The sequence below is a fragment of the Leptosomus discolor genome, chromosome Z (assembly GCF_034619465.1).
Source record: "Leptosomus discolor isolate bLepDis1 chromosome Z, bLepDis1.hap2, whole genome shotgun sequence".
Lineage (NCBI taxonomy): Eukaryota > Metazoa > Chordata > Aves > Leptosomiformes > Leptosomidae > Leptosomus > Leptosomus discolor.
Genome location: NC_141419.1, coordinates 63,624,436 through 63,644,759, shown reverse-complemented (window position 1 = coordinate 63,644,759; position 20,324 = coordinate 63,624,436). Strand labels below are relative to the sequence as shown.

Genomic DNA, 20,324 nt, shown 5'->3' with positions numbered 1-20,324 from the left:
CTTTATATAAGCAGTGTCATTACAGGGTTACACCACTTAATCATGTTAGAAAGTAATTATTGCTAAATATGGATAGTAGTAAACCCCGATGTGGAAGGTGGAACACTCTTCTGTGATAAATTCTCTAAGGAGAGAGGCTGGGACAGGGAGTCATCTTAGGCCTTGTAAGGTACCATTACATTGTAATTAGCTTGTAGTGTACCAAATTAGAATGCTTTTTAATAAGACTTAATTTTTCATTGTATTTGCTTTATTATTATGAGACGAGTAATCATGGGCAGGTAACCTTACTATGAAACTACACACAAAGTAAATAAAGGGAACAGGCTAGGCTGTTCTAATGGTCAGCTACTGTTGAAAGTGATGATCCTACTTGCTTCCTTGTGCTGTCACTGGGACTCATCTGTCCTTTCGGAAAGCTGGTAGTCAGTTCAGTAACCTGAATCACTAGATGGTTTGGTGGTTTTGTTTGCCTTTAGTTTTTTATTTATTTTTTTTTTATGTAGGGTTACTTTTCTGCTGGCTTAACTTCTCAAATAATGAGATCACTGTGTGATCAAACACCTGAAAATGATGCTGTTGGGAGCGGGGAATACCAAGAAAGATGACTGATCTTAGCAGCTGACCATCAGTTTTGTAAAAATACGGCAGCTGTGTCACTGTGTTACAATACTCTGACATTAGTAAACAAAAAGTTCCCAGTAATAGACGTTGATAAAAGTTCTTGGAAAACTGAAGAATGATAAAAGTTCTTAGAAAACTGAATAATGCTTCAAGCCTGTAGCCTGCATCAAGTTGTTCTACTCAGAACACGGAAATAAAAATGTAGTAATAGTTGGTTTTCCAGACCATGAAAGCCTGTCATTTGTTCTAGGGGCACTTACTGTTTTATAAGCCACTTGAGCTGCACTCTTCTGCTTTGTGACATCAGCAGAACTCCTCAAGTGGATTATAACTCTTCAGTCCAAAGTAATTGTCTTTTCTGTTGTCTGTTTCATTTGATATTATGAATGCATATAGAGATAACCAGAGAGGTCCTACAATGAATATATTAGTTGAAAGATAGTCTAATAATCCTTTTAATACTTGTTTTGCCACATTACTATGAATTTTGTAAGTACAAATTTCAGTGCAGTCACATCTGTTTAGGGAGAGATTTTTGAACACATGAATGTTACAGAGGTGCCCAGCTACCTTCCCTGCCTTTAGTGGTAGGTACTGTGCTTGACCCCACATGATACATTTGATGATAGCAAGTTGGTGGAACTACCGTTGTCTTTGGTAGATGGATGTTTCTCATAGCATACTGGTTGCTTTGTTTGGTGAGTAACATATAAACATCCAGGAATTGACTGAACCCAGAAATTGACTGAACTATCAGGATCCTTATCCTTCTAGGGGGCTTTCAGAAAGGTGGTCAAACTAATGTGCCACATTAAGGATCATTTAAGCATTTTACACTGATGACAGCTTGCGTGTGTATGTGCATCTGTATGTGATGATTGCCAGTAGGTCTTGCTAGATTTTTTCAATTCCCCTGATGTCACATAGAAATTCTGTTTTTGTTTTTTGTTTTGGTTTTTTATTATTAGAGTTATTCTGCTAATTGAAAAGGAGACAGAAAATAGATGTCCACGCCTACAGACCCTGGCGCCATGCCTCATCCTGGTCCTTCCCCTGGACCAGGACCTTCACCTGGACCGATTCTAGGACCTAGCCCAGGACCAGGGCCCTCTCCTGGCTCAGTTCACAGCATGATGGGGCCAAGTCCTGGTCCGCCCAGTGTCCCGCATCCAATGCCGACAATGGGGCCTACTGATTATCCACAGGAAGGCATGCATCAAATGCATAAGGTAATAGTTTATTATAAGTGAACCTTTTCTTTCCTAAAGTTCTCTCCAGTTGGTTAAAAAAACTACTTACACTACATTTAGATCTGCGTAACTGCCATTACACATCATTTATCACCTGAAAAACTGCAGCTACACTCCTACTTCTGTCTTTATTACTAAAGATAATGCATATATCAGATTAAACAGTTTCCTTGTTCTTAGCAGACTCCTTTGAACAATAGAGTTAGTAGTTTGCAAATCTTCATTTGTAAACTGTACTTTTCAGTAAGATAGGCATTACTAGTGAAAAAAAATTGAATTAAACAGTGTTAAAACCTTATGGTAGACCATTCTAACCACTTTTTTTTTTTTTTTCTTTGTCTGTTTGGATGTATCTTGTGTTTACTGGGGTGATTTTTAGTTTTGTATGAAATCATTATTTTTAAGAAAATTAATATTTTTAACTCTTAAAGGGCTTGTGCTTACAAATTTGTTTACTCTTCATGTTGATGAAAAACCTGGTTTCCAAGTTATTTTATAAAGGCTCTGTCTTACTGATAAGTTTAAAACTCTGTAGTGGGTGAATAATTGGAATTTAGTGGTTGTTGTCATAGACTTAAAATTACATGTGTGCTTAGATTATCTTAAAGTGTTTTGCTTTGAGGAAATGCTTGTGTGGAATTTCCTTTATAAGAACGGTCTCTTTATATATTGCCATTTTTATTTAGTTGTGTGCCAGAGATTTAAAGTTTAGGATTATTTCAGTTTTGTGATGTTCTGCTCCCAGAAATGTGCAGTAGTATTTTACAGAGCCAAGGTACTGAAAACATTTTGGTAACTATTGTTGATTCTACTTGGAGTTGTTATATGCACATAGAAAAAAATTAAATTTACAATAAAAATTTAGTTTTAAAGTAATATAAACATGTTTTAATTTTCCTCATGAATTGACAACTTCTTCATGATGGCATTTTCACATATGGATCAGTTTCATACATTAAAAATTAAGCCAGTGTCCAGTCAGTAGGGACATGACACTACCATCTTTTGCTTGGAGAACTGTATCATTAAAATTTCTGATAGCACAAAGACAGCTGAAGTGAAGGAGGCCGTGATCCAGCTGCCCGTTTGTACTGAACCGTTGTAATTTCTGAGAGGTCAGTACATTCAGTAACTAAAACTTTTGCATTTGAATCTTGAAGTATGTAATTTAGCTGTTAGCCAGATAAGACATTTGCAATTGGCTTTTCCTTTTTTGTGGGGTCTGTTACAGCTCAAGCTTCCAGTACTCTGGTGAATACCTTAAACTTCGTAGACAGCCAGGGTTTTTGCATCCTTCATTTCTCTCGTTTCTTTCTGTTTTTAAGAGGTTATAATTACACAAGTCTTTATTTTAGTAGGGAAAGCCTTGCTGTCCTCTAAGTTGCCAGTTCACAAGTTCCAGCGTGCCTTCATGTGTGTGTGACTAAGCTGGAAAACGGATTTGTTGAACTGATCCAGGTGAAAAATAAACATAAAAATCTTGGTTCATTTTTCAGTGTAGATCAGTTTTCTGGTCTGTTTTCCTGTGCAACCCCAGAAATAATGTATTGTGACAACTGAGGGAAGGGTCTGTTTAAGAAATGCTGTGAAATGATACCTTTAGACTATTTTGCAAATATTACTTGGGTATTTTTCCATGTAATTAGAAAACTGGTCAGCCACCTGCAGTTTCACCAAGTAAACGTTTTCCTTCTGCTTAGTGTTATGTAAAGCAGTTTGACTTTCAAGTCATGATGTAGCAGAACACATTTTTTTTTCCTAATGAAATACAATAAAAGTGAGAGATTGCACAAAAAGTGTCGCAGTTATGCAATTGCTTGTGGGGTACACATCGCATGTATGCAGTGGGATGTTGTTCTTACTTCTGAAATTCACAAAGTAGTGAAACACCTTCATGCTATGTTAGATGTTTGACTAGTTTACAAAGAATAGTATAATGCATAAAAAATAAAATCAAAGGTATCCAACAATAGAGAAAACACTAATTGATACAAATTGATATTAATAAATAATTCCTAGGTATGTTTACTTCACAACAGTTAATATGAAAATTAAAGACTGTATATTCACTTGGTAACCAGAAAACCCTTCCACAGGAAAATTTACTATTGATTTATATAATGCGGTTTTGACAGAAACAATAAATTAGCTATCTTTCTTAAGTGATCTTTAGACTATGATCAGATTACCAGGGAGATGTTTAACAGTTGCAGATTTTACTGAAATATATCTTGGATGCAAGACAGCTACACGTAAGGAGAAATTCTTAAAAGTCTGTGGGAGGGAGACTGCTAAATGGCCGAACAGTAGCAGCCTCAGAGAGTCTTACAAGGTGAAAATACTTGGAAGCTGGGAAGATACTGAAGGACAGTATTGTTATGTGGTTGCCCTAATCTTACTTTTCCTCCGCATCTACAGACGAGCTTCTCTGGAGACAGAATATAGGGTTAGATGGTTTTAGTCTGAACTGATACAGCCTGATTTTAACTGCTTAGCTCTTAGTTATGACAACAGTATATCTGTTTAATTTGCATGGTTCTCACTTGAGGGATGGGAAGAGTAATGTGAGCTCTTGATTTGTTTTCCATTTAATTGTAACCTGATGCATAATCGCTTCTTTTGTAAGTTTGTAATGGGATGTACTGTAAATAATTACTGGCTGTGGAAAAATTATTATGAAATCATGGGCAATATTATGGTTTTTGATGAGTGAGAGAAAAAGTGAGTGACAGAAAAAATTCTTTGCCTACAAACCCAGTATTTTTTACTAAATATATTGTTTGTTCACTCAGCTGTTTTGTTAAAACAGAAGGTAAATCGTTTCTCATTTCAAATATTGTTGGCTAACAGATTTGTGCACATCAGACATTCTGAGAATCTTAAAATTCTGCTATGGTCCTGGAAATAAGGCCTTTTTATTCAGCAGGAGTGTTCCCTGCATTATTTTTGTTGTGAAAAAAGAAAGTATTGTTGTCAACCTTGAAAAATCAGCAAAGACCTCGTGTAAAATGGTGCTTCAGTGATTTATAAGATATTAACAGAATTGTTGGCGAAGTCCCTGATGGCAAGGACAAGCACAGTGAGTCTGGTTGTCCATCAGTGATGCCTTCAGTTATGCTATGTAGTTATGTGACAACACATTAATGTTTGGCCTATGCAATTTTTGTTGGTATAGAGGATGCATGGTCTAGAAGAAATCTAGTTTGATACTTGATATTAGTCTCTGATTTCAAGCCCACTGGTTTGTTTGTTTGTTTAAGAAGGGGGAAGGAAGCAAAAGAAGACACCATAATCTGACGGTTTACCTGGAAATAGGTCAAACTGTGATGCAATGCTGTCTGTGAGAAGACCTTAGTTACTAAATTCACAGTAAAAGCGGTGTAGGCAAAATGTTTCTTATGCGTTAGGCATTATGTCAAGCCTGTTAAGTCTGCCAAATGTGTAGGTGTGGACTTGCACACAATTGAAGCTCATCCCTCATTATGTTATCTGGAAGCATCATTTGTATATTTGGCCTGTTCTGTGCTTGTTCTTACTTACGAGGACCAATGAAAATAGTAATGAATATATCTCAACTTCCTGTTTCCCTTCAGTTCTGTCATATTAAAAAAGTAAAAAAAAAAGTACACCAATGCGGTAGTAGTGCTTTATTGTTAGGATAGGTTACATTTATCATGCTGACAATGTCATTGTGGAAGCTAATCTTTAATAATTTATACAAGACTGAAGAATTTACAGAAATTGCATTTTGTGTAAGATTCTTTCTGTATTTTGTAACCTGTTACATAGATTTAAAGTTACCATCTGACTCTGTAACTATGTAGTGACTCAAAGAAGTTATGAAAAATAACTATTTTTCTGTTCTTGTAGTCCTCTGCTGAATTGTCTCCCTTATTTTATAGGGTTTTTATATAGATGGTACAGGTGCTTTTAGATGAAAAACATTATTGAAAATACAAGTCCCTTTGCATAAATTATCAGTTTTGTGATCATTAAAACTAATTTTGTCTTCAAAGAAGTTTATACCATCTTCATCTTTTGTAGCTTTTTTATTAAAAAACTCATTAATGAATTCTACCTTTTCTAATGAACTCCACTTTCAGTTTTTTCACAGTGTAATTTCTGAAAACACACAGAAGCAACCCCCTTTTCTTGCTATATTTATGCTCTCTTCCATTAGCCTTGAAGCATTTCAGTTTGCTACAGATTTTTTTTTTAAAAAAACCCAACTTATCCTACAAAACCCTGTTCTTTTGATCAGTTGTTTCCGTAGAAGCATTCCTGCAATTGATGTTTTCTTGTATGGTCACATCTTTACTTTTCTATTCCTGTTTGATTTTTTAAAAATTCTTTTTTTGAAAGGCCGTGCATTTGTTTTCCTCTTCACTGTTGCTTTTTTGTTCCTTTCCCCACCTTCTCTATGTTGGGATTTCTGATGCCCAGGGCATGCATGCTGCGTCCCATCTTAGTCCCAGCAGAGCTGCCTGCACTCACAGAGGTGTCATGGTTGCCACCAGTTAGTGCAGTGACACCCATCCCTGCAGTCACACCGCAGATGTGTATAGCTAGAGTCCTGTGTTTCTGAAATCAGATCCAATTTCCTGCACAGTCTTCTCCTCCTCTTGGTGGCCCTAAAGTTTCAGTCCTCGACACATCCTGTGATAAAATTCTCTTCTGTGTTGGTTATCTGTGTAAGTAGGGGTGAAGGGAGAGGAAGGGATCTTCATGCCTCAGAAAAGGGCGTTGGGATTTACATGATTAGCACAGTGGAACTATTTTTAATGTGTCAGTCATCTGTCTCTACATTTCTACTCTGTATCCTAACTTAATGTAGTCAAAAATAGCTTCCTAACACGTATTTTTCTGGTATAAGTTCTTTTCAAAATGTTTTTATACTGTTATGACTTTTAAACCAATTGATGAAACATAAAAAAATCCACTTTGCTTTTCCTTTTCTATAACTTCCCTCCTTTTAACCCATAGTTTCTAGTAAGGAAAAATGATGGTGAAATCCTTCAAAAATACTGATAAACAAACAAAAAACCCCCATGTGTTTAAAGGTACTTTCAATCAAATCTGATTATTGCAATGGAAAGTGGAAAACTTACGTGAAGGGTTTACAATTTAAAATTTAGAATTACTTTTTTTCTTTGTAGAAAGGTGATCTGTGTTTAATTCTACTTAAATTGATTCACGTGAAACAAATTGCTGGAAAAGAAGAAATGTGACAGGTTTTTTTTTTCTGTGACTTGATGTAGTTTCTTGCATACTGTTTTTATTAACTGACTGTATTTTCCACTGAAGTAAGTTTTCTTAACTCTTTTTTTAAGAAAGAGTTCTCAATAAATAGTTATGCATTTAGATAAAAGAGACCACAAATTCTCCATTTACAGCAGGGTTTGCAAGAACAGCATTTAGTGTGCGTGCATGCATGTGTTACAGAGAGGGACGGAGCTCCATATTTCTGTAGATAGAAGATAAGTTAGTGATGCCAGCCTTCCTAATACAAAGCCTTGCAGAGCTCTAAGTTAGAAATTAATGAGCATAATCTCTTCCCTAGTTAGGGACCTGATGTAATTTTTGCTTTCAGGTAAAACTTAGTTTTCTTAAGACATCTTCCTTCTGATGTTGCTTTTCTCCTATTTTCACAGAGTCCTTCAGTTTCTGTTTTGGAGCCTTTTCCAGTGCCCTGCATGCCTTCAGCATGCTTTTCTGACCCCAACCTGTCTTCACTTTCTGAAGAAGGCATTTGGCCCTGTTTTGCATTTCAAGTACCATGGGAACTGTAGTTTATGAGGAGTGAGTGAGGCAACAGGAACTGTAGGGAGCACAAGTATTTCAGGAGAACTCTCTCATCCCTTCCTTGACTGCGTATTCCTGTTTTTGCCTGCAAAGATGAGGTTACCTCCTGCAATGTCATCTTTGTTTTTGAAGAGAAACAGCGTTTGGGGCATTCCAGTAGAGCAGTGACTGAAAGGGCAAAGTTTGGGCTAAAAATAACTTAAGCCAAGCCACAGGCTGTGCTTTCATAGGTTGGTGTGGGTTACACTGCTTTGTAATATGACGCCAGTACGGTTCATTTGTGTGTATTTGGACAGTTTGCCTCCCTGGCATTGCCAAACACTTCATAAGGCGAAAAAAAAAAGCAAAAACCAGAGGGGACAAGCAGTCTAATGGTGCTCTGTGCTTCCCCAAATGTCTAATTCCAGGGGTAAAGTTTCCCATTGTATTTGTTTTGAATGACTACTAAAAGAAGTTTGTGCTCTTTATATATTTGTTTAGATTTTGAGTTAAAATGCTTTGGATTTTTATAGTGGATTTGTATACTACGTCTGTGTAAATACTTATTTTGTTTTCACAGTCTATTGATGGCTTGCATGAAAAAGGAATGGTTGAAGACGTTCATTGTGGCTCCATGAAGAGTATGCGACCTCCTCACCCCGGAATGGGCCCACCTCAGAGTCCAATGGACCAGCATAGCCAAGGTTTATACATACTGTGCATGCTGTATGATTTTGGGGCCTCTTTGTTCCACAAAAAGTCAGTAGTTCCATGTAACAGATTTCCAGTTATTTCCTTTCAGCTTTCTTTAGAAAGGGTGAACCGATATCACAGGACAAAGTGAATCAAACCCCTTGTGTTCTGGAGTGTCCATCAGTCATGTATTGAAAAAAAGCTAAGGTTCAAGTCTGTGACTGGGACAAGTAATTAGACTTAGTCTATTACAGATTTCAGTTCACATTTCTGAAAAAAACCCACCTAGGTCTTTCCTATCCTAGGCGGCTATTGTAAATGTAAATGGATTAGAAAATGATTTATTTTAATGATGTGGTGAAGGAGTGACAAGAGAGAACTCAAGCAAACCTGGAGAAACCTTCTTTAATATCTCTTAATGCTTGGTCAAGGACTGATCAAAGTTCTTTCCAAAATTTTTTATGCCAGAAGATAGAAACTCTTTTTACCACATTGCTACGTGCCTTCTTTGTGTCGTTTAGTTTGTGGCATAAGAGGACATGCATTCTATAAGCAGCTCAGTATGTTGGAGATTTAACTGATAACACCTGCTAGTATTAATTAGGCAGCAGATAAGGCTTTGTATATTGCCTAATTTATTATATTACAGCAACACCTAAAGAATCTCAACTGAAATTAGGGTCCTGGTTTGACACATTGTGTACAAATCTATTAAGAGATGGTCCCTTTTTGATGTATTTATGTGTTTATTACGTAGGATAAGAGAAATGCTGTCAGGAGAAAACAGGTACAGATCAGCAAAATGACTCCACCTGAACTGCTTTGTGACTTTTCAGGGGGCTGTTACTGAAACCCTAGTCTGTAATTTGTCAAATGAAACCCTGTCTGGGACCTTGAACATTAGAAAGTACTGTTTTTGCATTACACCTTTCAATGTCAGTTAAGTAAAATAGAACTGACTTTGCAGGGACAAATTCTCCATCAGTTAAAACTTTTCCACTGATTTCAATGACATGCAAGCATGATCATTGAAGAGCAAAATTTTACGTGACTTTACTTTTAGAGACACTCTTCTGCTAGTAATGAACCTATTCCTTAAAGTGAACAGAACGTTTAATCTGAAGATGAAGATGGGTCCAGTTCAGACATAAAGTGCTCAAAGTGCAAGAGTGTAAGTTGGAAATGCTTCAAATACAAGTAGCTCTGAGTTGTTTTCTTCTTTCCTGTGCTGGCTGAAATCGAACTTCCAGGTTGTGTTGCTCTGCAAAAAGATGATTGTATTGGTAGCAGCTGTGTCAGGCTAAAGATCCCTACTGTCTTTTTGGTGTATGTTGGCAACTGCTTCAAGGTAAACAGAGAATACTGGAGGTCTAATGTAAGCAGGCTTTTTAAAGAAATGGATAGCCACCCCAGCCCCAATCTGGATTCTAATATTTTAAATACTCTTATTGACATTATTGAGGAGTGGTTTAGCTTTCTTTTCCTCTATGTCTCCTTTTTCCTTCTTACATAATTATCTTCTCACAAAAAATTGTGATGGCACTTGAGGCTATTCTGATACGTGTTGAGGAATGTCCCATCTGCTAACCTTGTACTTTCTCCCCGTTAGTGTACATGTCCAAGATAGAAATCCATGTTTCTTAATAACCTTTTAACCTATTGGGTACTTCCAGTCTGATTCACCATGGGATTAGAGTCCTGTAAAACAGTTGTGTTTCTACAAGTTCTGTGGAAATAGGCAGTGAGGTAAAAGAGAGTGAGCTTACCTGTGCCCACACTCATGGGGAGATGACAGTATGAGTTCTCTGAGAATCCATGGAAAGACACGGGGTAAATCTTCCAATCCTGACAAAATCTTCAATTGCATTTGGCACATTGTTAGAAACCAAAACTTGCTGTAAGGTTCCCTTGTAGATTCCTGGGTGTCTGATAGTTGAGCTTATGCTGCAGTTGTTACAATTCTTAACAATATGCATGTCAAGTAGAAATTGTGCCTCGTTAGTTCTAGGTCTATTTTTTCATGTCTTGTTGTTTGTAGGCCGCAAATTGAAATTGATGAATATATGTGCTAATTAATGTTATAATTTTCAGACTTTTGGTGGAAAGTAGCTGAAGAAGTTCAAAACCCCAGGAAATGGATGTCCCTAAACTTCTGACATTAGTTTGAAAGCATGAGCAGAAGGGCCGTGTATCAGTGAAATGTCATTTAGTCTAGCACTGGTTCTAGGTAAAAACAAAGAATGTTGTCTTTTAATTCCATGTGGCCTTGTCTATAGTTCAGGCCGTTGAGAATAGTTTTATGGAAAAATCATAGAATCATAGTATGGTTTGGATTGGAAGGGACATTTGAAGGGCGTCTAGTCCAGCCTTCCTACAATGAGCAGGGACATCTTCAACAACAGCTCAGAGCCCCATCCAGCCTGACCTTGAATGTTTCCAGGGATGGGGCTTCTACAACCTCTCTGGGAAACTCCTTCCACTGTTTCGCCAGCCTCATTGTAAAAACTGTTTTCATTATATCTAGTGTGAATCTACCCTCTTCTGGTTTAAAACGATTACCCCTTGTCCTGTCACTACCTGTAGTCCTATTAAAAAGTCTCCCTCCATCTTTCTTAGAAGCCCCTTTAAGTACTGAAAGGCTGCAATAAGGTCTCCCTGGAGCCTTCTCTTCTCTAGCCTGAACAGCGCCAGCTGTCTCAGCTTTTCCTCGTAGGAGAGGTGTTCCCCCTCTCTGATCATCTTCATGACCCTCCTCTGGACCTGCTCAAGCAGGTCTGTGTCTTTCTTATGTTGGGGGCTCCAGAGCTGGACACAGCACTCCAGGTAGGGTCTCACTAGAGCTGAATAGAGGGGGAGAATCACTTCCCTCAACCTGCTGGCCACGCTTCTTCTGATGCAAGCCAGGATACAATTGGCTTTCTGGGCTGTGAGTGCACACTGCTGGCTCATGTCCAGCTTTTCATCCACCAGCATCCCTGAGTCCTTCTCTACAGGGCTGTTCTCAATCCCTTCATCCCTCAGCCAGTATCAGTGCTTGGGATTGCCTCGGCCCGGGTGCAGGACCTTGCACTTGGCCTTGTTGAACCTCATGAGGTTCACGTGGGCCCACGTCTCAAGCATGTACAGGTCTCTCTGGATGGCATAAAGTCAGCCTTGTCAGAAAAGTTAACTGTTCTCTTTGTGGAGATTGTAAGCTGAGTTGGTTTACTGAAGTGTGGACAGGTGTGGTACAGTACTTAGTGCAGTACAGTATTTGTACAGTTGTCAGGAAAACAGATCCTGGCCCGTGTGTGGGGTTTCTCTATGCATCATTAAAGCCAGTAGTAGTAATGATAGACAGAATTTTGTCTGCCTGATAGAGTTATAAAACATGCTTGGCTTGTTACTGTATGACATTCTGGTACAGGAGAAAGGTAGCACTAAGTAAAATCAGTATAATTATATTAAGGTAGTTAAACAACAGATTATAAAACTAACTGTAAATAGAAGATAATCCAGTTGTAGATTTTTCTAGTTAGTCTTACAGGACTCTTATTTTGATTCAGTGCTGCTCAACTTTTTTGTCAGCAATCTGGAAAAAAGTGTAAAATCAGCGCTGATAGAATTTTCAGGTAGCACAGAGGTTTAGCAGTAAATAAGGAACAAGTTGTGTGCAAAGGCTGATCAGAGTGCTCCATAGAATGCGTTTATTTCTCTAGCGTGGATTTGTAAGTCTAGAAGCAAAACATTTTATTGTGTAGGTGGTATGAGACAGTATCGTACAAAACAGAAAGGCTGAAAAGCGTTTTGGTTATTCTGGCAGACTTAAATGTGTATTGCCATATACAGTGTTTGCAACCATGGGATAGAATATTCTGTCTGCAGAAGCAGAGCCATATTAATAGAGGAGTTGTATCACTTTTCTAGTGAATTAGCTGAAGGCTGTATCGTAGTATTGTATTCCATTCTAGTGTCTACAGTTCAGAAAGATGTTGAGAAATGTTTAAGGCAGCATGAAATGTTTGAAGTATCTTTTGTATGAGGAGAGGCTGAGGCAGCTGAAACTGCATAGCATGAAAAAGAGAAGGCTTGGAAATACCTGATGGGACAGAGTGACGAAGAGGGGGCCGGACTCTTTGCACTGATTATCAGTGACAAGAGACAACTGGCACAAACTGAAATACGTGAAATTCCATTGGAACATAAGAAGATAGGCTTTTACTGTGAACATGGCTGAACGGTACAGCAGGTTGCCCAGAGAGTTTGTCTAGTTGCCATCCATGGAGACAGTCAAATCCCAACTGGACATGTTGCTGGGCAGCCTGCTATAGCTGACCCTGTTTGAGCAGAGCTGTTTGGGCTAGATGATACTAGATAATACTGAGAAGTCCCTTCCAACCTTAACGATTCTTTGATTCTGTGAAATTGTGCCTTATTTAGAAGACAAATAAGGGAATGATTTGAAACTTGGAAGATTTGGGGGTTTTTGCCTGAAGAATGTCTAACTCCACTTTTTATCCTGTCTGAGAGAGAATTAAAGAATTACTGGATCAGTCTGCACATTCCCAGGTGGTAGAAAGGCTTGTAATAGATGGATCTGTCATCTTCAAAAAAAAAAAAAGTGTAGCGAATTTTGGTACCTGCAAATTTAAATTAGGTGAATTCGGACTGTATTAAATATCTGCATCTTACTTAATAAAGGTAATTAACCTTTGGGACAAGGTTTACCTAAATACTTGTGTTAGGTTTTGTGTCATATGAAATTGAGGTTGACGTTGGATGTCTTTCTCATACGTTCCATAGACCAGAGAGAGGACATCATTCAGAGGGCAAGAGTCTTTGGTCTGTTTTAGGCAAGTTAGGTAGACTATTGTGGCTGTAATGGTCCCTTATTGCCAGAAGTCTGTAAACCTCTAAACAGACTCCAAGATTCTGAGAAGAACTGGTGAGCTAGAGGGAGGGAACAGTGGTTTTAATTGCTTTGAGAAGGGGAAGACGGATAGTCTTCATAAAATGTTGCTGTTCTTAGAGCTCTGAGTAGACCAGTTGTAATAACTGCAGAGGCAGTAGTTCTGTATGCATTTTACAGTTGGAATTGATAACAGAATGAGTTTTCATTTAAATGTTAAATATTCCAGTAGCAGTCTTTTTAGTACTTTTTTTAAAGAAGGTCTTGCAAAAGAGGGCCTCTAAGTACAAAAGCAGGAATTTTTATAAAATACGTGCTTACAAATGTGGGTAATAAATTAGAAAGAAATTGGTGAAATGCAGATGTGGTTTTAGATATAATTTATTTGAATCAAACATGCAGTTGTGAATGAACAATCTTGAAATAAAGGCCACTGAACTTACAAAGAGCAAGTCAATACAGAACTTTGGAAGTAAGAATTCTTACTATTCTATAAGAAATAATTAACTGACCCTTTTTGAGGTGACATGACTTACTTTGGTGAGCAAATCAGAAACGTATAAGCTAACTCTGCAAGAACTTGATTTTGCTCGTAAATGCCTATTCGCTGTTTGAATGGCAGTTACAGTTCTGAGATTTTTGCATTTTTTTAACTAACAGTAATAGCTAAAATAAGGCATGCAACTTTATTATTTAGATTCTGGATATTGTTTTTTCTTGCTGCTCAGTAGGATGCTAGATAGATGGTCACATTCTTACTGCAGTAGGATAGGTTTCAGAAGTCTGACGTTAATTTATGGGGAAAGATGTTCTGAATTGGTATCTTTCTTCTCAACAGTTACTCCTTTCTACTCTTGCTGCTGAGTTGGAGAAAGGATAACATTCCTGTCAGTTTCTGGTGACCAATTTTCTTTTCTTGAATTTAGGCACAACAATGTCCCTGTTTAGTCTTAATACCTTCTAAAAGGTTAAATGAAAGGAAAATCGATTGCTCCAACTTCGTATTTAGCTGTTTAAATACTGATCTAACTACACTTAGCTGAAATTGAATTGTGTTAGGAACTGCCTTCAGCCTTTGTGAATGAACTGTGCTGAAAACCCCAGTACTGATACTAGAAGTATGAAATTTACCTGTAAATTGTTAAACTGCTACACAGTTATTAAGAAGATGAAAATTATGTTTAGATTTGACTTCGTAAGAGGAATGGGGAGAAATTGCAAAGGTAAGTCAAATATTTATATAAAATAAAAAAATATTAGAAAGAATTAATAAAAAGGTAGAAATGGACTGAAACAAACATTTTCTATGCTTTTCTGGAATTTGGAAGAAATTAAATGCTGTTACTGATATACAGCAGTGAAATACAGACCAGTTTGAACAGTTCAGGTGTCTCTGCTTGCTGTTAGTAAGTGGAAGCATAAGTGCTGCAGGGATTTAAGGTTCTGGGACTTGACCTGTGTATATTTTAAATTATCATGCAGTATTTGTTGAACTTCTTATAGAGATACACCAATTAAGTTTAACTTACAGAATTTGCTAAGTTGCTGCTGCTTCACAAAGAATGTTCATTGTCCGTACTGTTCCTAAATTAGCTGGACTTCCTTTTCTGATTTTTTTCAGCCTTTTAAAGTTGAGAAACGATCTGTCACCTTATCTGTCTGCCTGCCACAGTAAGACCTCTCAACAGCTTATTTCTACAGTCCTAGTTTTAAATGACTTGCACACATGTGGCCTCACTTTCTCTTTGTTGAGAGTTTCGCAAGAACTGATGTTAACTCTGGCCACACTACCAACAGTGAAATGTTGTATTTTGCTTACCTTAACAAAGTTTATAGCCTTGGTCCAACACAGGTGTATTTCCCACCATGTTCCAAGATGTTACGCTTTCCCACTGTCTGTTGAGGGCATGTACTTTATTCCTTTTTTTTTTTATTCAACCTAACTTTAATTGATGGTTGAAGTGATAATTAACATAAATAAGTTACACAATTAAATTTCTTCAATCCTGTCTGTATCTTCCTAATTCAAAAATTCTCTTATAGTCACATTTTTGAGTAAAAATACATCCTTGCTATCAGTTTTAGCAGAAAGATTTGACATACATGATCCTCAGACACTTTCATCATTTAAGTCTTGATTTTTAGTGGGGAGTCAAGACCTCCGTTGAATATTCCAGTGTATGAACTGGTAAAACCTTGACTCTCTCGATCTAATATTTGGTTCCAGGCTTTAGAATTCATATGTGTTCTCCTCTGTTTAAAAGTGGAGGGAAAAACCCCTGTTGATTTTTAGCTCACTGGTTCTTCAGCTTTAAAACACATGAGGAAGGTGTTCTTTGCTTCTGTTAATAGAAGTGAAATTAAAAGTGATTAGAGCAGAAACTTCTTATACTATCTGCCCTCCAGAAGTGCTTGTATTTGATAAAGTGTTAGAACGAAGTTTTCTTCCAGTGTCAATACTGCAAGGAATATATGTTGTTTATGACATGTTGTGATGTATTTCTGTTGAACCAGTTGATACCAAAGTGGGATGAAAAGAGTATTGCTAATTAGGTATATAGTTAAGAAAGCAGTGCTTTTTAACTGCTGAAAAAGAAAGATTTCTGATGCAGGCTCTTCTATGACCCATTGAAGTATTACAGATAAGACAGAACCAGACTCTCCTCAGAGGTCCGTGGCAAAAGCACAAAAAGTAGTGGTCACAAGTTATGTAAATGAAATTCTGATGGGACTTAAAGAAAATTCACCATGAGAGTAAATAAGAATCACCATCATTAGAGATTTTCAGAAGTCACCTAGCTAAGACCTGGAGAAACCTGATAAAGCTTTGGAGTTACCACAGCTTTTAATGTTGGATTGGGCTGTTTGGCCTCCGTTTCCTGGTATAGGGTGTTTTCTACTCTGTATGTTTTTCAGAACTAAAGGTTGTCTGTTGTCCTTTGCCAGCACATAGAACTCTTCTGTTATGAGTGTTCTGCAACCTTCAGTGCTTTTGCCATCTTCCATTCTGAAGGTTAAATTAACTAGAATGGTTTATGCAGAAGAGAGAACAAAATTTTCTGTGGAAAATCTAGAGGAAGGGATACTTGGCAGTTCAGCAGGTAACAGTTAATAAGCTAAGTATTTAAAAACCTTCTGAATGTTTATTGTGGAAATTTGTGTGTGCCACAGAAAAATGTGTTTGAAGTGCTTCATAGCAGATGAAAGCGTGTTTGCAAAGTTCCAAATGTGTCTGTCTTTGCCTGTATATTAAACATTCCTATGGACTGTGTCTTTAATATTTTTTCTTTTATGACATACGTTAGTTAAACTCAGTCTTCATGAGTCTTCATGTTACCTCATTCAGAGCCCATGTGTGCATGCTCACCTGTATTAGAGTATGTGTAGTAAGGGAAAAAGCAAGTGGTATAGAGACTTGATTAGGACAGGCTTATGACTGTGTGTATTGTCACACTGCTAAATCTTCTGAAAGTTTTCAAACTTAAAAAGAAAAATTTCCATATAGCATCACAAAATTTAGGTTCTGTAAATGCCACATTTTAGAGCCTATACAAGAAATTTGGAACGCTGTTGTTCTTTCCTGAGATAGTTTTTAGAATTTTGTTTTCAATCGTACTCTTCATCAAGCCTAGTTTCCTTTGCCAAGAATCATAATGCATGGGACTTTGAGGGAGAGAGAAAGTGTAAGTAAAATATATCTAAAAAACTAAGAAAATGCCCGGTTCTAAAATCTCCTTTCTGCAAAACATGGTTACAGGCTTGCTGCTGGAACTGTCGTGACTGAAAATAAGTGTTCAATATCTTACAGCACAATTTTAGAGTCCAGATTGATTTCAAGATTCTGGGTTTGAAATCTGTCAGTGATTAAGGAATATGTAACTTGGACTATAACTTGAGGGGGGAAAGAAACCTGTATTTGAAAAGCAGTTTTGAAAGCAGTGTAATTTGAACTAGGTGCTATTTAAAGTAAATTATGAGATTCAGAATTGTAATAGTAATGGGTAAACATTGCAATAAACCCCATTTTACAGTATAAAACAATAATACAGTTGTATATTTTGGTTTTCGTTGTGGCATAGTGAGGTTCTTTCAAAGCAGTGTTCTCAGCAAGAGGGATTTGTAGCTTTCCCTCTTTTCTCAAAAAAAAAAAGAATTGAGGCAAAAGTAAGTTAGTGGAAGGAGATGAGTAAGTGGAGTAAACTTGTGGTTACTTATCAGAGCTTTAATCACCACCAATGGATGTATAAATTTTTTTTTATATTGACCTAGTAAGTAGCTTCTGTAATTTTAACTTCTTAAGGTGGTGTTCTCCGTTTTCCTTGAACTCCTCACCTCACTTCCCTATTTTTCTCTTGAACTGCTTGATTTTTCTTATTCTCACTAGAGTCTTCTTCCTTTTCTGTCATCATCTTCTTCAGTTACAAGTTTGAACTCAGTCTATTTCTGTCTTGTTTTATCCAGTCTTTTCACATCACAAAAACATTTTTCCCTTGCTGTTAATTCTACCTCATTTTCTCTTTTTAGAAGAGCTGAAATCCTTTCTTCTTTGCCCATTATCTCAGACATTTTACTTTATTATAGAATGTTTTCATCCCCAGACCTCAGCATTGACAGACTTTCAATTCTTTAGCACTCTTATGTATAAGTTCTAGTGACTTACAGCTGCTGTCATGTCAGAAGGGTTGAGATTATTTTGAGATTTTGCCTATGTTGCCCTTACTGAAGGACTGATAAGAACAGTGAAGGTAGAGGGCAAAATTACTTGCTTCTATGGTCTGGACTATCTCTAGTTGAAATTGATGTAGTTTCTCTTTAAAGTGTCAGGAAGAGTACATTTGGTGTCACAGAACCATGAATTGTGACATGGACTTTGGAGTTCAGTGATCTGTGGCTTGCTAAGGAATATGGAAGTCAGCCAGAAGATTTCTTGATTTTTTTTTTCCAAGTTTTTTTAGGCTTTTCAAATTGATAAGAGCATTATTTGTGCTCCACAATACCAGAGTGAAGTGGGTAAATATCTTTTGCACTCTTGGTGGACTTCTTTAGAATCTAGCTGTCTGTTGTGCATTACCTCAAGGGTCACTTTTCGTATTTCTTCTCTGATGTGCTACATATTCTTGGAAATCTCACTGAAAATCTATATCATCTCTTTTCACGGATGCATTGTGAAGCTCAAGGAAATATGTATTAAGTGTAATTAAAATTAGGTCTTAAAACCGCTGCATTCACAATTGCTATAATAAAATACAAGCACTGTTCATTTCAGAACTGTGCTTGCTGCCCTGGAACTTTATATAGAGTAATACTGTCTTCAGTAGTTTCTTCAGAAGGTGATTTTTGTACTTGCAGTTCATGTTCCAAGTTCTGGAGCACCCAGATGGGAAAAGGTATTGAATGTTCTTTGTCTGACTCAAACCTTTAATCTGTATAAATTAAAGAGCAATTGTATAGAAATCGAATACCATATGTTTCTATTTCTGTATGTTGGTGAGTTTTGGCAAAGAGGGCCTCCATCAGTGAGTGGGTATTCCTTTATGTGTGTGCGTCAAAATAATAGGCAGACTTCACTGCATGTGTTCCACAATGAAATATTTGTCCGACATTCAAGTGAAACAGTACCGCATCCTGATGCTTCTGTATTGTATTTCATGGTTTAGTTTGTTTTACTCCAAATACGAGGGTAATTGGTCTTTTTGGGAATTATTGTACTGTATAATTATAGTTCTTCCCAAAGAATAGCTCATGAGGCTATCTTGATAATCCCAGGGATCTTCAGATTGCACTTTTATTCTTGCAGAAAATAATAAAACTATCCTGACTTGAGAGACATTTTTATACTCTTATGTACTGTTAAAGAAATTTGTTGGAATTCAAATTTGACTGAGCAGAGAGGTAAGTTTGTGATCCTCTTACTTGTTCTAGGATATATGTCTCCACACCCATCTCCACTAGGAGCACCAGAGCATGTGTCCAGTCCCATGTCTGGAGGAGGGCCAACTCCACCCCAGATGACTCCCAACCAGCCAGGACCGATTATACCAGGAGATCCACAAGTTATGAATCAGCCTAACAGAGGTCCTTCCCCTTTCAGCCCTGTACAGCTGCATCAGCTGCGGGCTCAGATTCTAGCATACAAAATGTTAGCTAGAGGTCAGCCTTTACCAGAAAACCTCCAGCTTGCTGTTCAGGGCAAGAGAACCCTGCCTGGCATTCAACAGCAGCAGCCTCCCAGTGCCTTCAACAGACAGTCTGGTAAGTGAATCTAGGCCTTGAGTCATTGTGCAGGTGATTCTTGAAGTGCTACCTGTGGAAAATTAAGAAGTGGGTGCTATGCAGGGCTATGATTTGGGACTGTATTCTGGCATCTAAGTGAAGAGCAGCCTTTGGTTTTAAGCTTGAGCAAGTGCATAAAACACATCTGTTACTAATAGGATATTGTCAAAACTGAAATAAAAGTGATTTCCCTGCACAGTGCTGTGTCTGTCCTGATTATGCTCGACATTTTTGGAATGTTAATCGTACTTTACTGATGACAATTTTACTGTTTTTCTTAGAGTGAATTTTCAGTCTCCTGTTGCTATGCAGAAAAGTAGATAAAAAAATCTGGAGCAATTATTTACATTGTCAAAAGTAAAATCATGTATGGTGTGCTGTCAAGTGGAAAACATAAGGAAAAGAAAATGTTCTTATTTTTTCTCCTAATGATAATAGATGTTACAATGCAGTAAACAAGCACTTTTTGGTCCTAAGAACACTGTGTTACATTAAACACTGTGCACCTCTTGGTTTCTGAACGGAATTTGCATTATAAATCGAAGATTAAGATGATAATATTTTCTTTTTAGTAAGGATTTTAATAATTTCACTGGTCATTTAGATGGGTATGGCTTTGCTACCAAGTGAGGGTTTTTTTAGGAGACAGGAATTTGATATACTTATCACATATACTTTTTCACAATAATATCTACTTAAATCTGTATTTAATGAAGAAAAATTCTACTTGCTTGAATAGACTAGCATGCTAGAAAGCAGAATGATTTTTGAATACTTGGAAATGCTTTGTATCTTCATTCTTTCCTCTGTCAAAT

The 20,324-nt window shown here is 37.2% G+C and overlaps 1 protein-coding gene across 1 annotated transcript in view; it reads left to right on the top strand.

The window, feature by feature from the left end:
- Window positions 1–1,628: 1,628 nt before the first annotated feature.
- Window positions 1,629–20,324, top strand: part of SMARCA2 (SWI/SNF related BAF chromatin remodeling complex subunit ATPase 2) — a 101,421-nt gene continuing 82,725 nt past the window's right edge. The window contains exons 1-3 of the mRNA XM_086480570.1: window positions 1,629–1,853; window positions 8,236–8,359; window positions 19,159–19,488. Of these exons, the coding sequence (XP_086336696.1) occupies window positions 1,629–1,853; window positions 8,236–8,359; window positions 19,159–19,488 (679 nt within the window). The remainder of the gene's footprint in view (window positions 1,854–8,235; window positions 8,360–19,158; window positions 19,489–20,324) is intronic.